The following is a 14,805-nucleotide window of genomic DNA, read 5'->3' as shown; positions in this document are numbered from 1 at the left end:
TCATCAACAGTGTCCCCAACCCTGTCCCCAGCAGTGGCCTGGCCTGGCCCCAGTAGGGTCTCCAGGTCTGGCCCTGTCCTCACCCCAACCCTGTCCTGACCCCAACTCTCTCCTGTCCCAAACCCTGCCCCTATCTCCTGTCCCTTCCCCAGCTCTGTCCCCATCAGGGTCCCCAGCTCTGTCCCTGTGCTCACCCCAGCCCTCTCCTGTCCCCAGCAATGTCCCCAACCCTTGTCCTTGTCCCCATCCTGTCCTGTCCTTTCCCAACCCTGTCCCTGTCCCCATCTGTCAGCACTGGGGCCGCAGGACAGGGAACCAGTGAGGAGGCAAACTGGGAGAGGGGAATGGGACCACTGGGATGAGGAAAGGGAACACTGGGACCAGTCTGGGAGGGAATGGAGGAACTGGGATGGGTGCTGGAGGCACTGGGGTGGGTGCTGGTGAAACCGGGATGGGGGCAGCCCCCCCGGGACACCCCCTAACCCCTTCCCGACCCCTCCCCCCGGGCCGCGGGCGCCTCCGGGCGACTCCTGACAGTTTTGGGTTGAAAGCCACAGAAATGCGGGCGGCGCGCGCCGGCCCCCGCCCAGCGAGTGCGAGAGCACTGCAGGCACTGCGGCCTGGGGGGGCCAGGGCAGCATGGGGGGGTCAGGACTGGGGGGGTCCTAGGATATCGAGGGGGGGGGGAGACTGGCAGCTGAGGGGGGTCCCAGAACACCATGGGGGGTCCTTGGGCATGGGGAGGGGGTCTCAGAGCCTGGGTGGTCCCAAGACACAATGGTGGGGAGGGGTCCTCAGTCCCAGGAGAACATGGTGGGGGGTCCATGACAGCTGGGGGGGGGACAAAACATCACGGTGGGGGGGGCTCAGGGTTTGGGGGGTCTGCAGTGGCTGCAGGGTTCTGTTACAGGTCAAGAGGGGACAGCAGGGGTCTGGGGGGGGTCAGGAGTGGTCTGGAGGGGTTAGAAGACGTCTGTAGATGTCAGGAGGTTTCTGGAGGGTTGAGGAGGGGTCTGCAGGGATCTGGAGGGGTCTGCAAGGGTCTGCTGGCCTCTCTAGGGGGTCCATGGGATCTGCAGGGGTCTCTCAGGGCTTCCTGCGTTCTGCTGGGGTCTGTTTGGGTCACTGGGGGTCTGCTGGGGTCTGTTTGGGTCCCTGGGGGTCTGCTGGAGTCTGTATGTCTCTGCAGGGTTCCACAGGGGTCTGGAGAAGGGATCCAGGCCAGCTCCATGCCATTTGAGTGTGGAGACGGAGCCCAGCCCAGCCCAGTCCCGTTTTAGGGGAGAGGAGGAGCCCAGCGCGGCCACAGCTGCAGCCCGGTCCCCGGTGCAGAAGGAGCCTCGGCGAGGAGGAGTCCAGCGCAGAGCGGAGCAGGAGCCCAGGTTATGGTGGGGAAGAAGCCAGCTCAGCCCCCCCGGCGCCCCCAGCCCCATATAGGAGCAGCAGCAGTTACCAAAATAAAAGAGCAGGTTTAATTCACCGAACACAGAACTCCCGCCGGGGCGGGGCGGGGGCGGCCCCGACCCGGTACGGTCCATCCCGGTTATGTCAGGCCGGTGCCCTGGTTCCCAGCTCCCCGGTTCCCTGTTGCCGGTTCCCAGTTGCCAGTTCCCGGTTGCTGGTTCCCCGGTTCCCAGTTGTTTCCCTGTTGCCGGTTCCCCGTCGGGTCCCGCTTGCCGGTCGCCAGTTCCCGGTTCCCGGTTGCCGGCCGCTCCTCACACACACGCACCACACGCACCGCGGCATCCCCGGTGGCATCCCCGGTGGCATTCCCGGGGATGGCGGGGGGGAGGGGGAGAGGGAGAACGGGGACACACCGTGGCGACCGGACAGATCCCGCTTTATAGCCCCTGGGTCTTCAGCTCCAGCGGCTCCGCCGGTGGCTCCGGCGGCGGCTCGGTAACGGCGGGAGGCTCTCCTTTGAGCGCGGCCAGGCGCTCGGCCAAGCTCCGCGGCCGCGGGCACAGCACAAACTCGTAAAGCACCGAGCCCAGCGCCGCCCCCAGCAGCGGGCCCGCCCAGTACACCTGGCGGGGGACATGGGGGCCGATGTGGGCACCCCGGTACCGACATCCCCCCCGGCAGAGTGAAGGAAGCCCCCCCCCAAACCCCCAACCCCTCTCCCGATGGGAGCTGGAACCAACCTGCCCTGGTTAGTGAGGTTCTGGGGTTCCCAGCTCTGAGAGTCCCTAATTTGGGGGGTCCAGCACCCTCTGTCCCAGCCTGCCAGGTTCCCCAGCTTTGGGGATCCCCGGGTTCAGGGGTCCAGCACCCCCCGCCCCAGCCTATGAGGCTCTGGATTCCCCAGCTTTAGGGGTCCCCAGCTTCAAGGGTCCCCAGCATCACCTGCCCTGGTCTCTGGGACTCAGGGAGTCCCTGGGCTCTGGGGTCCCCAGCTCTGGGGGTCCCTGGTTTCAGGGTTCTGCACCCCCCATCCCTACCTACAGGGCTCTGGGGGGTCCCCAGTTTTGGGGGTCCAGCACTGCCCCTTACCCTCTGGAGCATAGCACCCACGTCCCCACCCCTGTGGGGGTCTCAGCACCCACGTCACCACCCCTATGGGGGTCTCAGCACCCACGTCCCCACCCCTGTGGGGGTCTCAGCACCCTCATCCCAGTGCCAGGAGGCAGCAGAAGCAAGAGGCAGCTGTGAGATGTTGGGGGGACAGCAGGGCTCGGGGGGGGCTCTCTTTGTGCCCTGCCTGCGCAGCCCCCAGCCCCCCTGGGGTGCTGCTGTCACCAGGACAGTTCCAGCAACTGCCCCCCCGTTGGTGCAGAGATGGTGAGTGGGGCAGGATGGGGACGAGCAGGGGGAGATTGGGGGTCGCGGGGAGGACCCCCACCACACTTACCCAGTGGTTGGCAAAGCTCCGGGTGATGACCGCGGGGGCGAAGGAACGCGCGGGGTTCATGCCGGCCCCCGTGTAGTGGATCTGGGGGAGGACGGCAGGGGGGTGCCAGCCGGCTGCCACCATCGCCCCAGGCACCCCCTTTTTCCCTTTCCCCCACCCCCCCAGGGACCACCCTTACCCCGAAGATGTGGCCTAGGGCGAGGGAGAAGCCCACGGGCAGCGCGGCCGAGCCCGGGCGCCCATCCTGCCGCTCATCGAAGCTGGCCAAGACGCAGAGCACGAACTGGGCGGTCAGCAGCAGCTCCACCACCGTCCCCTGGCCTGGCCCCACACCGGGGTGCAGCTGCGAGGGGAGGGGCGCTCAGCACCCCACCGACCCTCCCAAACATTTCCCTAGGACCCCCAAGCCCCTCCCCCCCAGCCCAACTGCACCCCAAATCCCTGCTCGACCCCCAACCACTTCCTGGACACTTATCCCCTGCAACATCCCAAACCTCAAGCACCTCCTGCATCCCCTCATTCCCCATTGCCCCCCATAGCACCCCAAAACCCCAGTTCAGCATCTTCAAAACCCATAACCCCCTTTACACCCCCCATAGCACCCCAAAACCCCAGTTCAGCATCTCCAAACCCCATAACCTCCCATTATAGCACCCCAAAGTCCCAGTTCAGCACCTCCAAACCCCATAACCCTCTTTACACCCCCCCCCCATAGCACCCCAAAGCCCCGTTTGGCATCTCTGAACCCCAGTACACCCCCACAGCACCCCAAAACCCCTCTCGCAGGCTCCCCCTCCCCACTTCCTACCCCTCAGTACCTCAAACCCCCCCCAGCACCTCCACTAATCTCCCGTTGCCCCCCCCCCGCCGCCCAGTGCCCCCCGGAACCTTCAGCTCAGCATCTCTCACCTCCATCACCTCTCACAGAACCCCAAAACTCCTCTTGCAGCCCCAATTCCCTGCATCCTCCCTGCCTCCTTCCACCTCCCCAAGCTGCTCCAAGCCCCCCTGCCCCATCTCACCGCAGTGAGGCCAAGGGTGCCACGAACGGGGGCCGGTGTCAGCCCGTAGAGCACCCCAGCCCCGGCCAGTGCCCCCAGCAGCTGTGCCAGGAGGTAGCCCAGGGCACGGAGCAGGGAGAGCTGCGAGGCCATCAGGAAAGCCAAGGTGATGGCAGGGTTGATGTGACCCCCGCTGACGGGACCCAGCGCCTGCACCACTGTGGCTTGGGCCAAGCCAAAGGCCAGGGCAGCCCCCAGGACGCTGGGGGGACCCGGAACCCAACGCAGGGAAGCCCCCAGCCCCATTAGGGCATAGAGGAGGCTGCCCAGGAACTCGGCCAGGATGGCCCTCCAGAAGGAGGACGAACGCAGCTCCAGCATGGCCTGACCCCCGCTGCCCTCCGCGGCCCCGCTCCCCTCCCCGGGGGGCCACCCGCTTACACCTTTATAAGCACCCCCGGGCCAGCCCCCGGGGGTGGGATCCCATCCCCGTCACACCCTCACCCCTCCCTTAACCGCTTCGCTGCCCAGCGCTGGGGGATTCCTTACCCCCACACCGCCCGGGATGGTGGGGACGCCCCCAACCCCCCCGAGCTGCACCCCGTCATTTCCAGGGCTGCCTTCCCCGGGGCTGGGGGCGGGGGGGGGATCTGTGCCCCATAGCTGTGGGGTTTGGGTGACCATGGCGGGGGGCTGAGGTCAGCACTAAGCCTCCCCCCCCCATGTTTTGGGGACACACTGAGGTGACCCTGCCACAGCAGGTGGGGGTGGGTCTGGGTGCCCCCCTTGGGCCAGCCCCACCGGGGGGGTGCTCCCCCCGCCGGTCCCGTTGTCTGCGGCAGGGTTTATTGAGCTCGGCTTAAGGGCCCCCAAAGCAGAGCAGGGCGGGGATTAGGGCTGGCCCCGGCCATTGGCGGCCACCGAAAATTGCCAGGGCTGCAGAGGAGCTGACAAAGGACTCTGCTGGCTCAGCACCCCGGCACGGGATGGGGCGACAGGGGGTCCAGCCCCCCCCTCCCCACCCCGACACCCTCAGCGCGGGGCCAGTGGGAGGCAGAACCTGCTCGGGTGGGCCAGGGCTGGTGTCGGGGTGTGGGGTGCAAGAGGGGGCCTGGGATGGGTTGAAGTTGGAGAAGACCTTCACCATCACCCAGCAGAACCACGAGCTGCACCTGCCGGGGCTGGGGCTGAGCCATGCCCTCAGCACCACAGCTCTGCGGCTCTGAAAACCCTCCAGGGATGGGGATTCCACCCCCGCCCTGGGGGACACAAACCACCCCCACGCCCACCCCCCATCCTCACACCACTGCTCCGCACCCGGCTCCAGCCCAAAGCCACCTTTAATACACCCCTCCCCCACGCCCCCTCTGCATGGTGCCCCCCAGCTTGCCAGGCGGGCACCATGCCCTGGGTGGGGGGTGCTGCGCTCGGGGGGTGCTGCGCTCGGGGGGTGCTGTGCTCGGGGGGTGCTGTGCTCGGGGGGATGTGACCTTGGGGACCATGCACCGATGGAAGGAGCAAGTGGGATTGGAAGGTTCAAACCACGTCCTGGCCCCGATCGGCTGGGGGGGCCGAGGGGGCGAGGGTGGAGGGTGAGGAGGGGGATGGGGTGGTGGTCTCCACCAGCGCCACGTCCCGGCAGGAGAGGCAGGCACCGAGCTTCGCCCGGGAGGCACCGGGAGCCAAGATGAACTCATAGGAGAGCGCAGCCAGCACCGCGCCCAGCACCGGCCCCAGCCAGTACACCTGCGGGGGGCAGGGGGTCAGGGGTTCTGGGGGGGGAAGGGGCAGGGGTGTTCTGGGGTAGGGGGGTAAGGGGGTCAGGGGTACGGGGGACAGGGGGTCAGGGGTGTTCTGGGGTAGGGGGGCAAGGGGTCAGGGGTGTTCTGGGGTCAGGGGTGTTCTGGGGCAGGGGGGGTCAGGGGGTCAGGGGTGTTCTGGGGTAGGGAGGACAGGGGGTCAAGGGTTCTGGGGTGGGGGGGCAGGGGTGTTCTGGGGTAGGGGGGACAAGGGGTCAGGGGTGTTCTGGGGCAGGGGGGACAGGGGTGTTCTGGGGTGGGGGGGACAGGGGGTCAGGGGTTCTGGGGTGGGGGGGCAGGGGTGTTCTGGGGTAGTGGGGGTCAGGGGGTCAGGAGTGTTCTGGGGCAGGGGGGGTCAGGGGTGTTCTGGGGTGGGGGGTCAGAGGTGTTCTGGGGTGGGGGGTCAGGGGGTCAGGGGTGTTCTGGGGTAGGGGGGACAGGGGGTCAGGGGTTCTGGGGTGGGGGGGCAGGGGTGTTCTGGGGTAGTGGGGGTCGGGGGGTCAGGAGTGTTCTGGGGTGGGGGGTCAGAGGTGTTCTGGGGTGGAGGGTCAGGGGTGTTCTGGGGTAGGGGGGGCAGGGGGTCAGGAGTGTTCTGGGGTAGGGGGGACAGGGGGTCAGGGGTGTCCTGGGGTGGGGGGACAGGGGTGTTCTGGGGCAGGGGGTCAGAGGTGTTCTGGGGTGGGGGGTCAGGGGTGTTCTGGGGTAGGGGGGGCAGGGGGTCAGGGGTGTTCTGGGGTGGGGGGTCAGGGGTGTTCTGGGGTAGGGGGGACAGGGGGTCAGGGTGGCCCAGGGACAGGGGGACACAGACTAGGGGGCTGCTGAGCACTGCTCCGGGGGTGGGAGGGGGTCTAGGGGACCCCAGCCCAGTCATGGGAGCTGCGCAGGAGGAACCTGGTCCAGATATGAGGAACCCGGGGGGGGGAGGGGAGGAGGTGACACATTTGGGTTGGGGGGACTGGGAGGGGTCTGTCCCCAGGATGGGCACATAGGGGAACCCATCCTGTGGTGGAGGCATCAGAAGGACCCAAAGTGGGGGTGAGCAAAGGGGGCACCTGTCCAGGGGGACCTGAAGGGCAGAACCAGGGAGCCCTGTGCTGGGGTGGGCACAGGACTGGGTAGGGCACACTGCAGCTGGGGGGCACCCATCCCACGTTGGAGTCTCTAAGGGTGGCACCCAGGGGTGCCAGGCACTCACCCAGTGGTCATCCCAGATGCCAGTGACGATGGCTGGCCCCAGGGAGCGTGCGGGGTTCATGCTGCCCCCCGAGAACGGCCCCTGCAGGAGGCGTGGGGGGCATCAGGGCTGGCAGGGGCCGGGGGTGGCAGCCCCAGGGTGGGGACTGGGGTGGGAGGGTCCTCACCGCGGTCAGGGCACCGGCAGCCACCGCGCTGCCCAGGGCCAGCCCAGCCTGGGGGGTCGCCCAGTCAGAGGTGGCAAAGGCAACGAGTGCCAGCTGGAAGGTGGCAAAGGTCTCCCAGGCGAGGGCCTGCCCTGCGGTGCCCGTGGCGCTCACCTGGCAGAACAGGCTGGCCTCAGCGCCCTGTCAGTGCCCCAGGGACGGGGACAGGGTCGGGGGCAGGGGCACTCACCCTGGTGACCAGGCTGGCATCGTCCGGCAGCGCCGTGCGGGCGGCAGCGGCTGCCAGCAGGGCCCCGGAGCACTGCGCCAGGAGCGCGGCGGCACCGCGCAGGGCACCCAGCTTGTGGGTGCAGAGCAGGGCCAGGGTCAGCGCTGGGTTGGCCTGGGGTGCCCCAAGGGTGACAGCCAGCGCCCCGGCCACCAGCCCCCCGGCCAGCGCTGGTGCCAGGGCTTCGGGGGATGCCGAGGTGCCCAGCACCACCCCCACAAAGATGAGGGTGGCCAAGGCCTCTGCCAGCACCCCCCGCCAGAAGCACCTCCCCCGCAGCTCCTGCGGGCACACAGGGTGCTGGGTGTCACCCCCGTGGGCACTGCCAGGGCTGGGTGCCATGGTGAGGGGGAATGGTGGCAATGGGGGACCTCAGTGCTGAGGTGCCATAGCAGCAAGGTGCCCCCAGTCACCAGGCACGATGGTGATGGGGCACCACGGTGCCAGTGTGCCATGAGGATGGGGCACCCCAGGGATGGGTGCCATGGGGATGGGTGCCATGAGGATGGGGCACCCCAGGGATGGGTGCCATGACGTGGGTGCCATGAGGATGGGACACCCCAGGGATGGGTGCCATGGGAATGGGTGCCATGGGGATAGGGCACACTGGGGATGGGTGCCATGGGGATGGGAGCCCTTAGGAACTGGGTACCATGGTGATTGGGGTGCCTTGGCAATGGGGCACCTTGGCAACAGGATCACCATGGCAGCTGGGGCACTGCAGTGATGAGGGCATCATGGCAACAGAGATGGTGCCATGGTGGTGCCAGGAGGGCTTGGGGGTGCACTTGGGGGGCACACAGTGAGCCCTGTGCTGGGGACATGGGCTGGGGCTGGACACTGGCACTCTGGGTGGGGTTGCCAGGATTGCTCATCCATCTCCCCCACTCCCAAGCCACGGCTCTGGGTTCAGATGGGTGCCAAGGTGGCAGGGGCTGGGGTGGCACAGCTGGCAGGGGCTTACCTCCACGATGGCCATGGCGCAGCTGCAGTGCCCAGAGCAGTGCGGAGGAGACTCAGAGGGGGAGCACCTCCCACTCCTCCTTGGCACTGCCACCCTCCCGGGCCCTGCCAACCCACCCTGGCACCGCCACACCCCCACAGCACTGCCAATCCCCAGGGGGTGTCTGGGGGGAAGGTCCCATGCTTGGCACAAGAGGGGTGCAGGAAAGGGGTGAGGATGGGCCAAGACCCCTGGGGGTGGGCAAAGGGGGTGCAGGGGTCCTGGGGCTGGGCTCAGAGCATCTCTGGGTGCCCTGGCAACCAGCTGGCCCACTCTGGGGGGGTTGCCACAACAACCATCCCCTGGGTGACAGATGAAAGGCCAGGATGAAAGAGGGGGGGGGGGGAGGGGAGGGCAGGAATAGAAACGCGAGGAGGGGGTGGGGGCACCCCTGCAGCCCGCCCTGCTCACACACAGGGTGCCCCTGTGCCCCTGCCCTGCCAGCTCAGCAGCCCGGGGCTCGCACGTGGGGTGAGTCAGCGAGGCTGGCGTGGAAGGGTCTGGCTCAGCACAGGGCACACTGCTGGGGGGTGGGAAACACCCCGGGAGGGAGGGGGCAGCCCTGCTGACACCCTGCAAAGAGCCAGAACGTTCCACGCCCGGGGCTGCCACAAAGGGGACATGTGGACAGGCACAGGGGGGACATGGGGACCATGCATGCCAGGACATGGGGCAGGTGAGGGGCACCATGGGGCAGCCCCCACTGCTTTTTTGCTCCCCACCTCATCCTGCATCCCACCTCCCCCCTCCTGAGCTGGGACCCTCCACAGCTGGCCCAGGGGACATCATGTCCTGCCCCACAGAACCCTGTGGGCACCCCTGGCAGAGCAGCCTGGCACACCACAGCCCCAGACCCGCTGGTGAACCCCGGGTGGGTGCTTGCCCTGCAGAGCCACGATCCTGCCCCACCCCACACGACCCCTGCTCAGGTGTCCCACAGACCCCCACCAGGGTCCTCCATCCTGCCCCACAGACCCCCAGGTGCCTCCAGGTGCCCCAGTACCTCCCATGCCGCCCCGTAACCCCCTCCGGTGTTCCCGGGATCCCCCATCCCGCTCCACAGACCTCCCTGGGTGCCCTCAGGATCTCCTTTCTTGCTCCACAGACTCCCCCCGGTCTCCCCATCCCGCCCCGCAGACCTTTCAGGTGCCCTCAGGACCCCTCATGCCGCCCAGCAGCCTCACCAGGCGCCCTCAGGTGCCCCCATCCTGCCCCCCAGGACACCCCAGCCCCCCCCAGGCACGCCTGTGACCCCCCTGCTTGACCCCGCCCCCAGCCTGTCCCCCGCGGAGCGCCACGGGGCGGACGGGAGGGAGGCAGAGCCCCAGGCCGTGGGAGGAGCCGGCTGGGGTCACGTGACAGAGAAAGGGGCCAATGGGCGGGGCCGCGCGCGGGCACGTGACCAGCGGTTCAAACATGGCCGCGCCCATGGCGCGGGCGGCGCGGGGCGGGGCGGGGTAATGGTGGCGGCCAGGGCGGTGCCTCCGCCGAGCCGCCCTTAAAGGGCCCGCACGGTACGAGCCGCCCCTCACCGGCCCTTCCGTACCAAGTCCCCTGGGGCTGTCCCGGCGCCGGGGTAGCTCCTCAGTGACACCCCCCCGCAGGCCTCCCCCCGGGCCTGGATCCAGTGCCCACTCACCGTGCAGTACCCTCCCGCCCCCAACTTTCCCGCCGCCGCCATCGCTCCCCCGGCGCCGGGTGCCGAGCGAAGCCCCGGTTGTGCCGGTGGAACGGGGGAGGGCTCCTCGTTGAGCGGGAACGGAGCAAGGCCCGACCGTAGGGTGGGGAGTGGTGTAGGGGGATGCGCGCGAGTTCATTGTGCCCTCCCCCCACGGCCGTTCGGGGCCAGCGGCGGTCGGGGGGATGGGGGAGGGTGTAACCGGGACACCGGGAAAGGGCGGGGGGAGCCGTGAGCGGCGTTAGGACCCGTCCTGCGCGGTTCCAGCCCGGATTCCAAGGCTGGCTCCCGGGCGTGACGTCAGGCGCGGGCCCGCCTGGCTCCCGGCCTGCCCCGGCCCCTCCGCGCTCCCGAAAATGCTCCTCTCGGTACCGCCGCGCTCCGGCCTCCCCGCCTTCGCCTACAACAAGAGCGGAAAAAAGGTACCGGGAGGAACCCCCCGGCTTTTCCTGCAAACCCTTCGGTTCCCTTCTCTCTCCCTGCTTCCCCTCAACCCCACGCACCCCACCCGGGGCCTCCCCGGGCCCGGGCCCAGGCCCAGCCCTTGGGCCGTGATGCGGCTTCGGGAATCCTGGCCGCGGGGGTAGCGGGAAGGACGGGGGGATGGTGGGCGGGGGGACACCCCCTCCACTTCCCCTTCACCTTCTCCTGTTCGGTGCCCGGGGGTTGACTCGGGAAGAGGTTTGGGCACCGGTATGGCGGGGCCCGGGTGCAGCCCCTCCTGCACGAAGGAGAGGGGACAGACCCGGGGCTGGGCCGGGGACACGGGGCTGGGGGTGTCAGGGGGACGTCTGGGGCGGGTCGGGGGACACCTGGAGGGTTTGGGAGGGGTCAGGAGGCCACTTGGGTGAACTTCAGTTCCCTTTCACCACATCCCGGGGGGTGTCCTGCCACCCCCATGCCTCAGCTTCTCCCTTTGGGGCATAGCACAGACCCCAGGGAGGGAGCTGGGGGGTCCGGAGCTGTGTGGGGCCCCCACGGGCGCCCGGATCCCTCCCAGGACGGTGCACAGGCGGCGGGGGGGGGGGAGCAGTGCACATGTGCAGGGGCCGGGGGAGGGCCCGAGGGGTGTATGTGGGACCCCATGCAGGTGGGTGCCCCCCAGCCCCGTCCTGGCGAGCTGGGGGTGCCAGGGGGAGCGGGGAGGAGGTTGTTGGGCACTAAGAGCTGCAGAAGAGCTTGGACCTGGGCCGGGGGGGACGTGGGGACACCCTGGGGTTGGGGGCACAGAGAAGGGGAGCCCGGAGAGGGAGGGCTGGGCTGGGGGTGATTGGTTTTCCCATGGGAAGTGTCCCAGGGGATGGGGGGTGACCCCGGGGGTCCCATGCCCAGGGGGGGTCTAAGGATGTTCAGGATTCATCCCTGGTACCCCCCCCAGGTGTCTTGGCTGCCTGAGGGGGGCTGTGTCCCCCCTGTGGGGATGGGATTTGGGGGGGGTGGGGTGATGAGCCTGACTCTGGCTCTCTGCTCCCTGCCCCCAGCAGTCCTATGTGCCACCGGCACAGCCCCTGGGCCCCCCCAGCCCTGCGGGGGGCGCTGCAGACCAGCTCAGCAAGACCAACCTCTACATTCGGGGGCTGCACCCCGGTACCACGGACCAGGACCTTGTCAAGCTCTGCCAGCCGTGAGTGAGGGGCTAAGACCCCCTCCCCCTCCCCGTTAACTGGGAGGCACTGCTGCCCCCCTCTGCCCCTGCACTGACCCTCCCCTCCCTCCCCCCCTTTTTTTTCCCTTAGCTATGGGAAAATTGTCTCCACCAAAGCCATCCTGGACAAGACGACCAACAAGTGCAAAGGTTGGGGGGCTGCAGGGGTGAAGTGGGGGGGTTGGGGTGGCTGGAGGGTTTTGGGGTGGCTGGAGGATTTTGGGGGGGCTCTTCTCACCCCACTGTGTCCCCCTGCTGTGTTGTGTGTGTGTGTGTGTGTCCCCCCCCCCAAGGCTATGGCTTCGTGGACTTTGACAGCCCCACAGCAGCCCAGAAGGCTGTGACTGCCCTCAAGGCCAGCGGGGTGCAGGCACAGATGGCCAAGGTACAGCACAGCCCCTTTGGGGGGGGGGGTGTCCTCATTTCTCATAGCCCAGAGACCCCCACCCAGAGCCCTCCCCCAGGGCCCTGGCCAGCTCTTTGAGCCCCCTCCTCTTCTAAAAACAGCAACAGGAGCAGGACCCTACCAACCTCTACATCTCCAACCTGCCCCTGGGGGTGGACGAGCAGGAGCTGGAGGCACTGCTGAAGCCTTTTGGGCAGGTGGTCTCCACCCGCATCCTGCGGGACCCCCACGGGGCCAGCCGAGGGGTGGGCTTTGCACGGTATGGGGGGGGCTGGGGAGGGGGCTGCAGGGGGCTGGTGGGTGCTGAGGCAGGTGGGTTGGGCTGGGGGCTGCGGGGGGCTGGGGACTACATAGGAAGATGGGAGGGGGGAGCTGCTGGGGGGGGCTGTGTGAGGGTCCCCAGAGCTTGGGGGGGGTCTCTGCTGCAGTCCAGAGGGGGTTGTGTGGGGGTCCCCAGAGCTTCTTGGAGGGGATCTGTGCTGCAGTCCAGAAGGGGCTGTGTGGGGGTGCCTAAGATGATTGGGGGGTGCTGCACAGAGCTTGGGGGAGAGTCTGTTTGGGGTTGCCCAGGAGAATGGGAGGGGGATGGGGCCAGGGGGATGCTGTAGAGGAATGGGGGCAGCTGGGGGTGGGGGTCCCGTGGGTGGCCCCCAGCCCAGCCTTGTCGCCCCCAGGATGGAGTCGACGGAGAAGTGCGAGGCAGTGATCACTCACTTCAACGGCAAATACATCAAGACCCCACCAGGGGTGCCAGGTGGGCTGGGGGAGGGGTCCTGGGGGGGGACTGTGGGAGTGGGGAGTGGGCTGAAGGGCTGACTGAGAGCTCTGACTGCCCCCCCTCCCCCGCCCAGCCCCCCCGGACCCCCTGCTCTGTAAGTTCGCGGACGGGGGGCAGAAGAAGCGCCAGAGCCAGGGCAAGTTTGTGCCCAACGGCAGGGCCTGGCCCCGGGACGGCGATGCGGTGAGAGGGGAAAGCCCTGGGGGGAGGTCTGGGTGGGGGTGGGGGGCAGGGGCAGCCCCCCATGGCTGCTGGAGTTTGGGGGGAGGGGGCCCCGGAGCAGCTCTGACCCTTTTGCTGCCCCCAGGGCACTGTGACCTTGGCCTATGACCCTGCCACAGCGCTGCAGAACGGGTGGGTGCCACAGATGTCCCCCCCCCTGCAGACCCCTCCTCAAGGCTGCTGTGAGCTGGGGGCTGCCAGTCCCCTCGCCCCCCACCCCTGAGCAACTCCACCCTTCCTCCCTGCCCAACAGGTTCTACCCAGCACCCTACGGCCTGGCCCCCAGCCGGATGCTCGCCCCCACGGCCCTGGCCCCCTACCTGCCCTCCCCAGTCTCCTCCTACCAGGTATGGGTGGGGCTGGGGGGGGAAGTCCCCAGGAGGGGGGGAGGGGTCCCTGGGGGGTTTCTCCATGGAGAGAAGAGGGTGTGGGGTCCTCAGAGGAGCCCCTGCCCCACTCCTCCCCTGGCTGCTTCTGCAGGTCCACGGCCCTGCCTGGATGCACCAATCCTACCTCGTGCAGCCCACGGTGAGCCTGGGGCCTGCCTAGGGCCATGCCCACACCTGGCAGTGCCCTGCCCACAGCCCTTCTCGCGGTCCCCTCCGTTGCCCAGGCCCGGCCCACAGCCATTCAAGCCCCACCCACTCTGTATAAGCTCCTCCCATAGCCCCTCCCTTCTCCCCACAAGCCCTGCCCACAGCCCCATGCCCTGGGTCTCCTCCTGCCACTTCCCCCAGCGGCCCCTGCCCAACCCGTGTCCCTCATGCTCAGCCCACCCTGGACCCGACCCCAGCCCCGCCCTGGACCCCAGCCCCAATGTCCCTCATGCTCAGCCCCCCTGGACCCCAGCCCCAGTGTCCCCCCAAGCCCTGTCCCCGTGTCCCTCCCCCTGCTGACGGCGCTGTGCAGGGAGCTGTGCTGGCCCCGGCTGTGGACCATGCTGTGCCCCTCCAGCCGTCCGTGGTGGCTCCTCTGGCCCAGCAGCTCGGCCACCTCTCACTTGGCAGTGCTGGCACGGTAAGGACCCCTCCCATTAACCTGTGACACCCCAAAACTGCTGTTGAACCCCTCCCCGACCCTGTTGGTTTGCCCTCTCCCCCCCTCCAGTACGTCCCCACTGCGGCTGCTGTCCCTGGAGCCTTCATCCCCCCGTACCCCCCAGTGCCACCCACGCTGCCCCTGGAGGTGAGTGCTGCATGGAGCCAGCTCGGGTCCTGGGTTGGATGTTGGGGTGGGGGGGGGGTCTGGGACCTTTTTCTTGGGGGGGGTCCATGCTCTGTTACCCCCTCCCCACAGGACACTTCTGCTGCCCCGAGCCATGGCCCCATCGAGTCACCGTCGGAGCCTGGAGCCTTCCCCTACCCCTACCCCAAGTAGCGGTGGGGGGGGCCCGGCCTGTGGCACCCCCCCCTCACCCACCCCTCCCAACAACCACCGGCTGGTGGGGGATGGGAGGGGCTGTACCAGGATCCCCCCCACCCCTAAAACCTTGTCCGGTGCTGCCCCCTCCCCCCCAACCCCACCACTGCTGCTGCCATCGCCTGGGGGCAGATCCCTGAGCCCAGGACTAAGGGGGGAGGGGGCCCTGTGCTTGGGGGGGGGGGATCGGGGGGTGTGTCTTGCTGTTTTTCCCCTCCCCTCCCCCCCCCCCCCCTCCACTTGCTCCCTCCTGGAGGGTTTTTTTTTCCCCTCCTGTATTTTCTAAAAAAAAAAAACTGAAAAAAAATTCAAAAAAACCCCAAACCCACCAAAAAAAAAGGGAAAAAAAAAAAAGGAAAAAATTAAAAAAAAAA

General features: G+C 68.2%; 3 protein-coding genes across 3 annotated transcripts; 1 reads left to right on the top strand and 2 right to left on the bottom strand.

The window, feature by feature from the left end:
- Positions 1-1,841: 1,841 nt before the first annotated feature.
- AQP6 (aquaporin 6) lies at positions 1,842-4,233 on the bottom strand. Its single transcript, XM_054397117.1, has 4 exons — positions 3,874-4,233; positions 3,030-3,194; positions 2,852-2,932; positions 1,842-2,027 (listed from the first exon to the last, which is right to left on the bottom strand). Exons 1-4 carry the CDS (start codon positions 4,231-4,233, stop codon positions 1,842-1,844), a joined length of 792 nt encoding a protein of 263 aa, XP_054253092.1.
- Positions 4,234-5,388: 1,155 nt separating this feature from the next.
- Positions 5,389-8,259, bottom strand: LOC128979019 (aquaporin-2-like). Its single transcript, XM_054397085.1, has 5 exons — positions 8,245-8,259; positions 7,242-7,562; positions 7,013-7,165; positions 6,847-6,927; positions 5,389-5,598 (listed from the first exon to the last, which is right to left on the bottom strand). The coding sequence occupies exons 1-5, from the start codon at positions 8,257-8,259 to the stop codon at positions 5,389-5,391; spliced, it is 780 nt and encodes a 259-aa protein (XP_054253060.1).
- Positions 8,260-10,317: 2,058 nt separating this feature from the next.
- On the top strand, positions 10,318-14,389 carry LOC128979035 (RNA-binding motif, single-stranded-interacting protein 2-like). Its single transcript, XM_054397112.1, is given in 13 exon segments — positions 10,318-10,383; positions 11,443-11,585; positions 11,698-11,756; positions 11,900-11,991; positions 12,039-12,271; positions 12,687-12,766; positions 12,864-12,973; positions 13,098-13,148; positions 13,237-13,359; positions 13,493-13,540; positions 13,922-14,029; positions 14,120-14,197; positions 14,309-14,389. Coding segments are annotated over 13 exon segments (1,272 nt in total).
- Positions 14,390-14,805: the final 416 nt, after the last annotated feature.

The sequence above is a fragment of the Indicator indicator genome, chromosome 41, assembly GCF_027791375.1.
Source record: "Indicator indicator isolate 239-I01 chromosome 41, UM_Iind_1.1, whole genome shotgun sequence".
Classification (NCBI taxonomy): Eukaryota; Metazoa; Chordata; class Aves; order Piciformes; family Indicatoridae; genus Indicator; species Indicator indicator.
Note: the sequence above shows the minus strand (reverse complement) of the source record. Positions and strands in the feature narration are given on the sequence as shown.

Coding starts and splice junctions, on each gene's coding strand:
- AQP6 (XM_054397117.1), bottom strand. CDS start 4,233: ATGCTGGAGCTGCGTTCGTCCTCCTTCTGGAGGGCCATCCTGGCCGAG. Junction 2,933..3,029: donor CCCTAGGCCACATCTTCGGG/GTAAGGGTGGTC, acceptor GTCCTCCCCCAG/ATCCACTACACGGGGGCCGG. Junction 2,028..2,851: donor GGAGCTTTGCCAACCACTGG/GTAAGTGTGGTG, acceptor GTCCCCCGCCAG/GTGTACTGGGCGGGCCCGCT.
- LOC128979019 (XM_054397085.1), bottom strand. Junction 7,166..7,241: donor ATGCCAGCCTGGTCACCAGG/GTGAGTGCCCCT, acceptor CTGTTCTGCCAG/GTGAGCGCCACGGGCACCGC. Junction 6,928..7,012: donor CTGCCGGTGCCCTGACCGCG/GTGAGGACCCTC, acceptor CGCCTCCTGCAG/GGGCCGTTCTCGGGGGGCAG.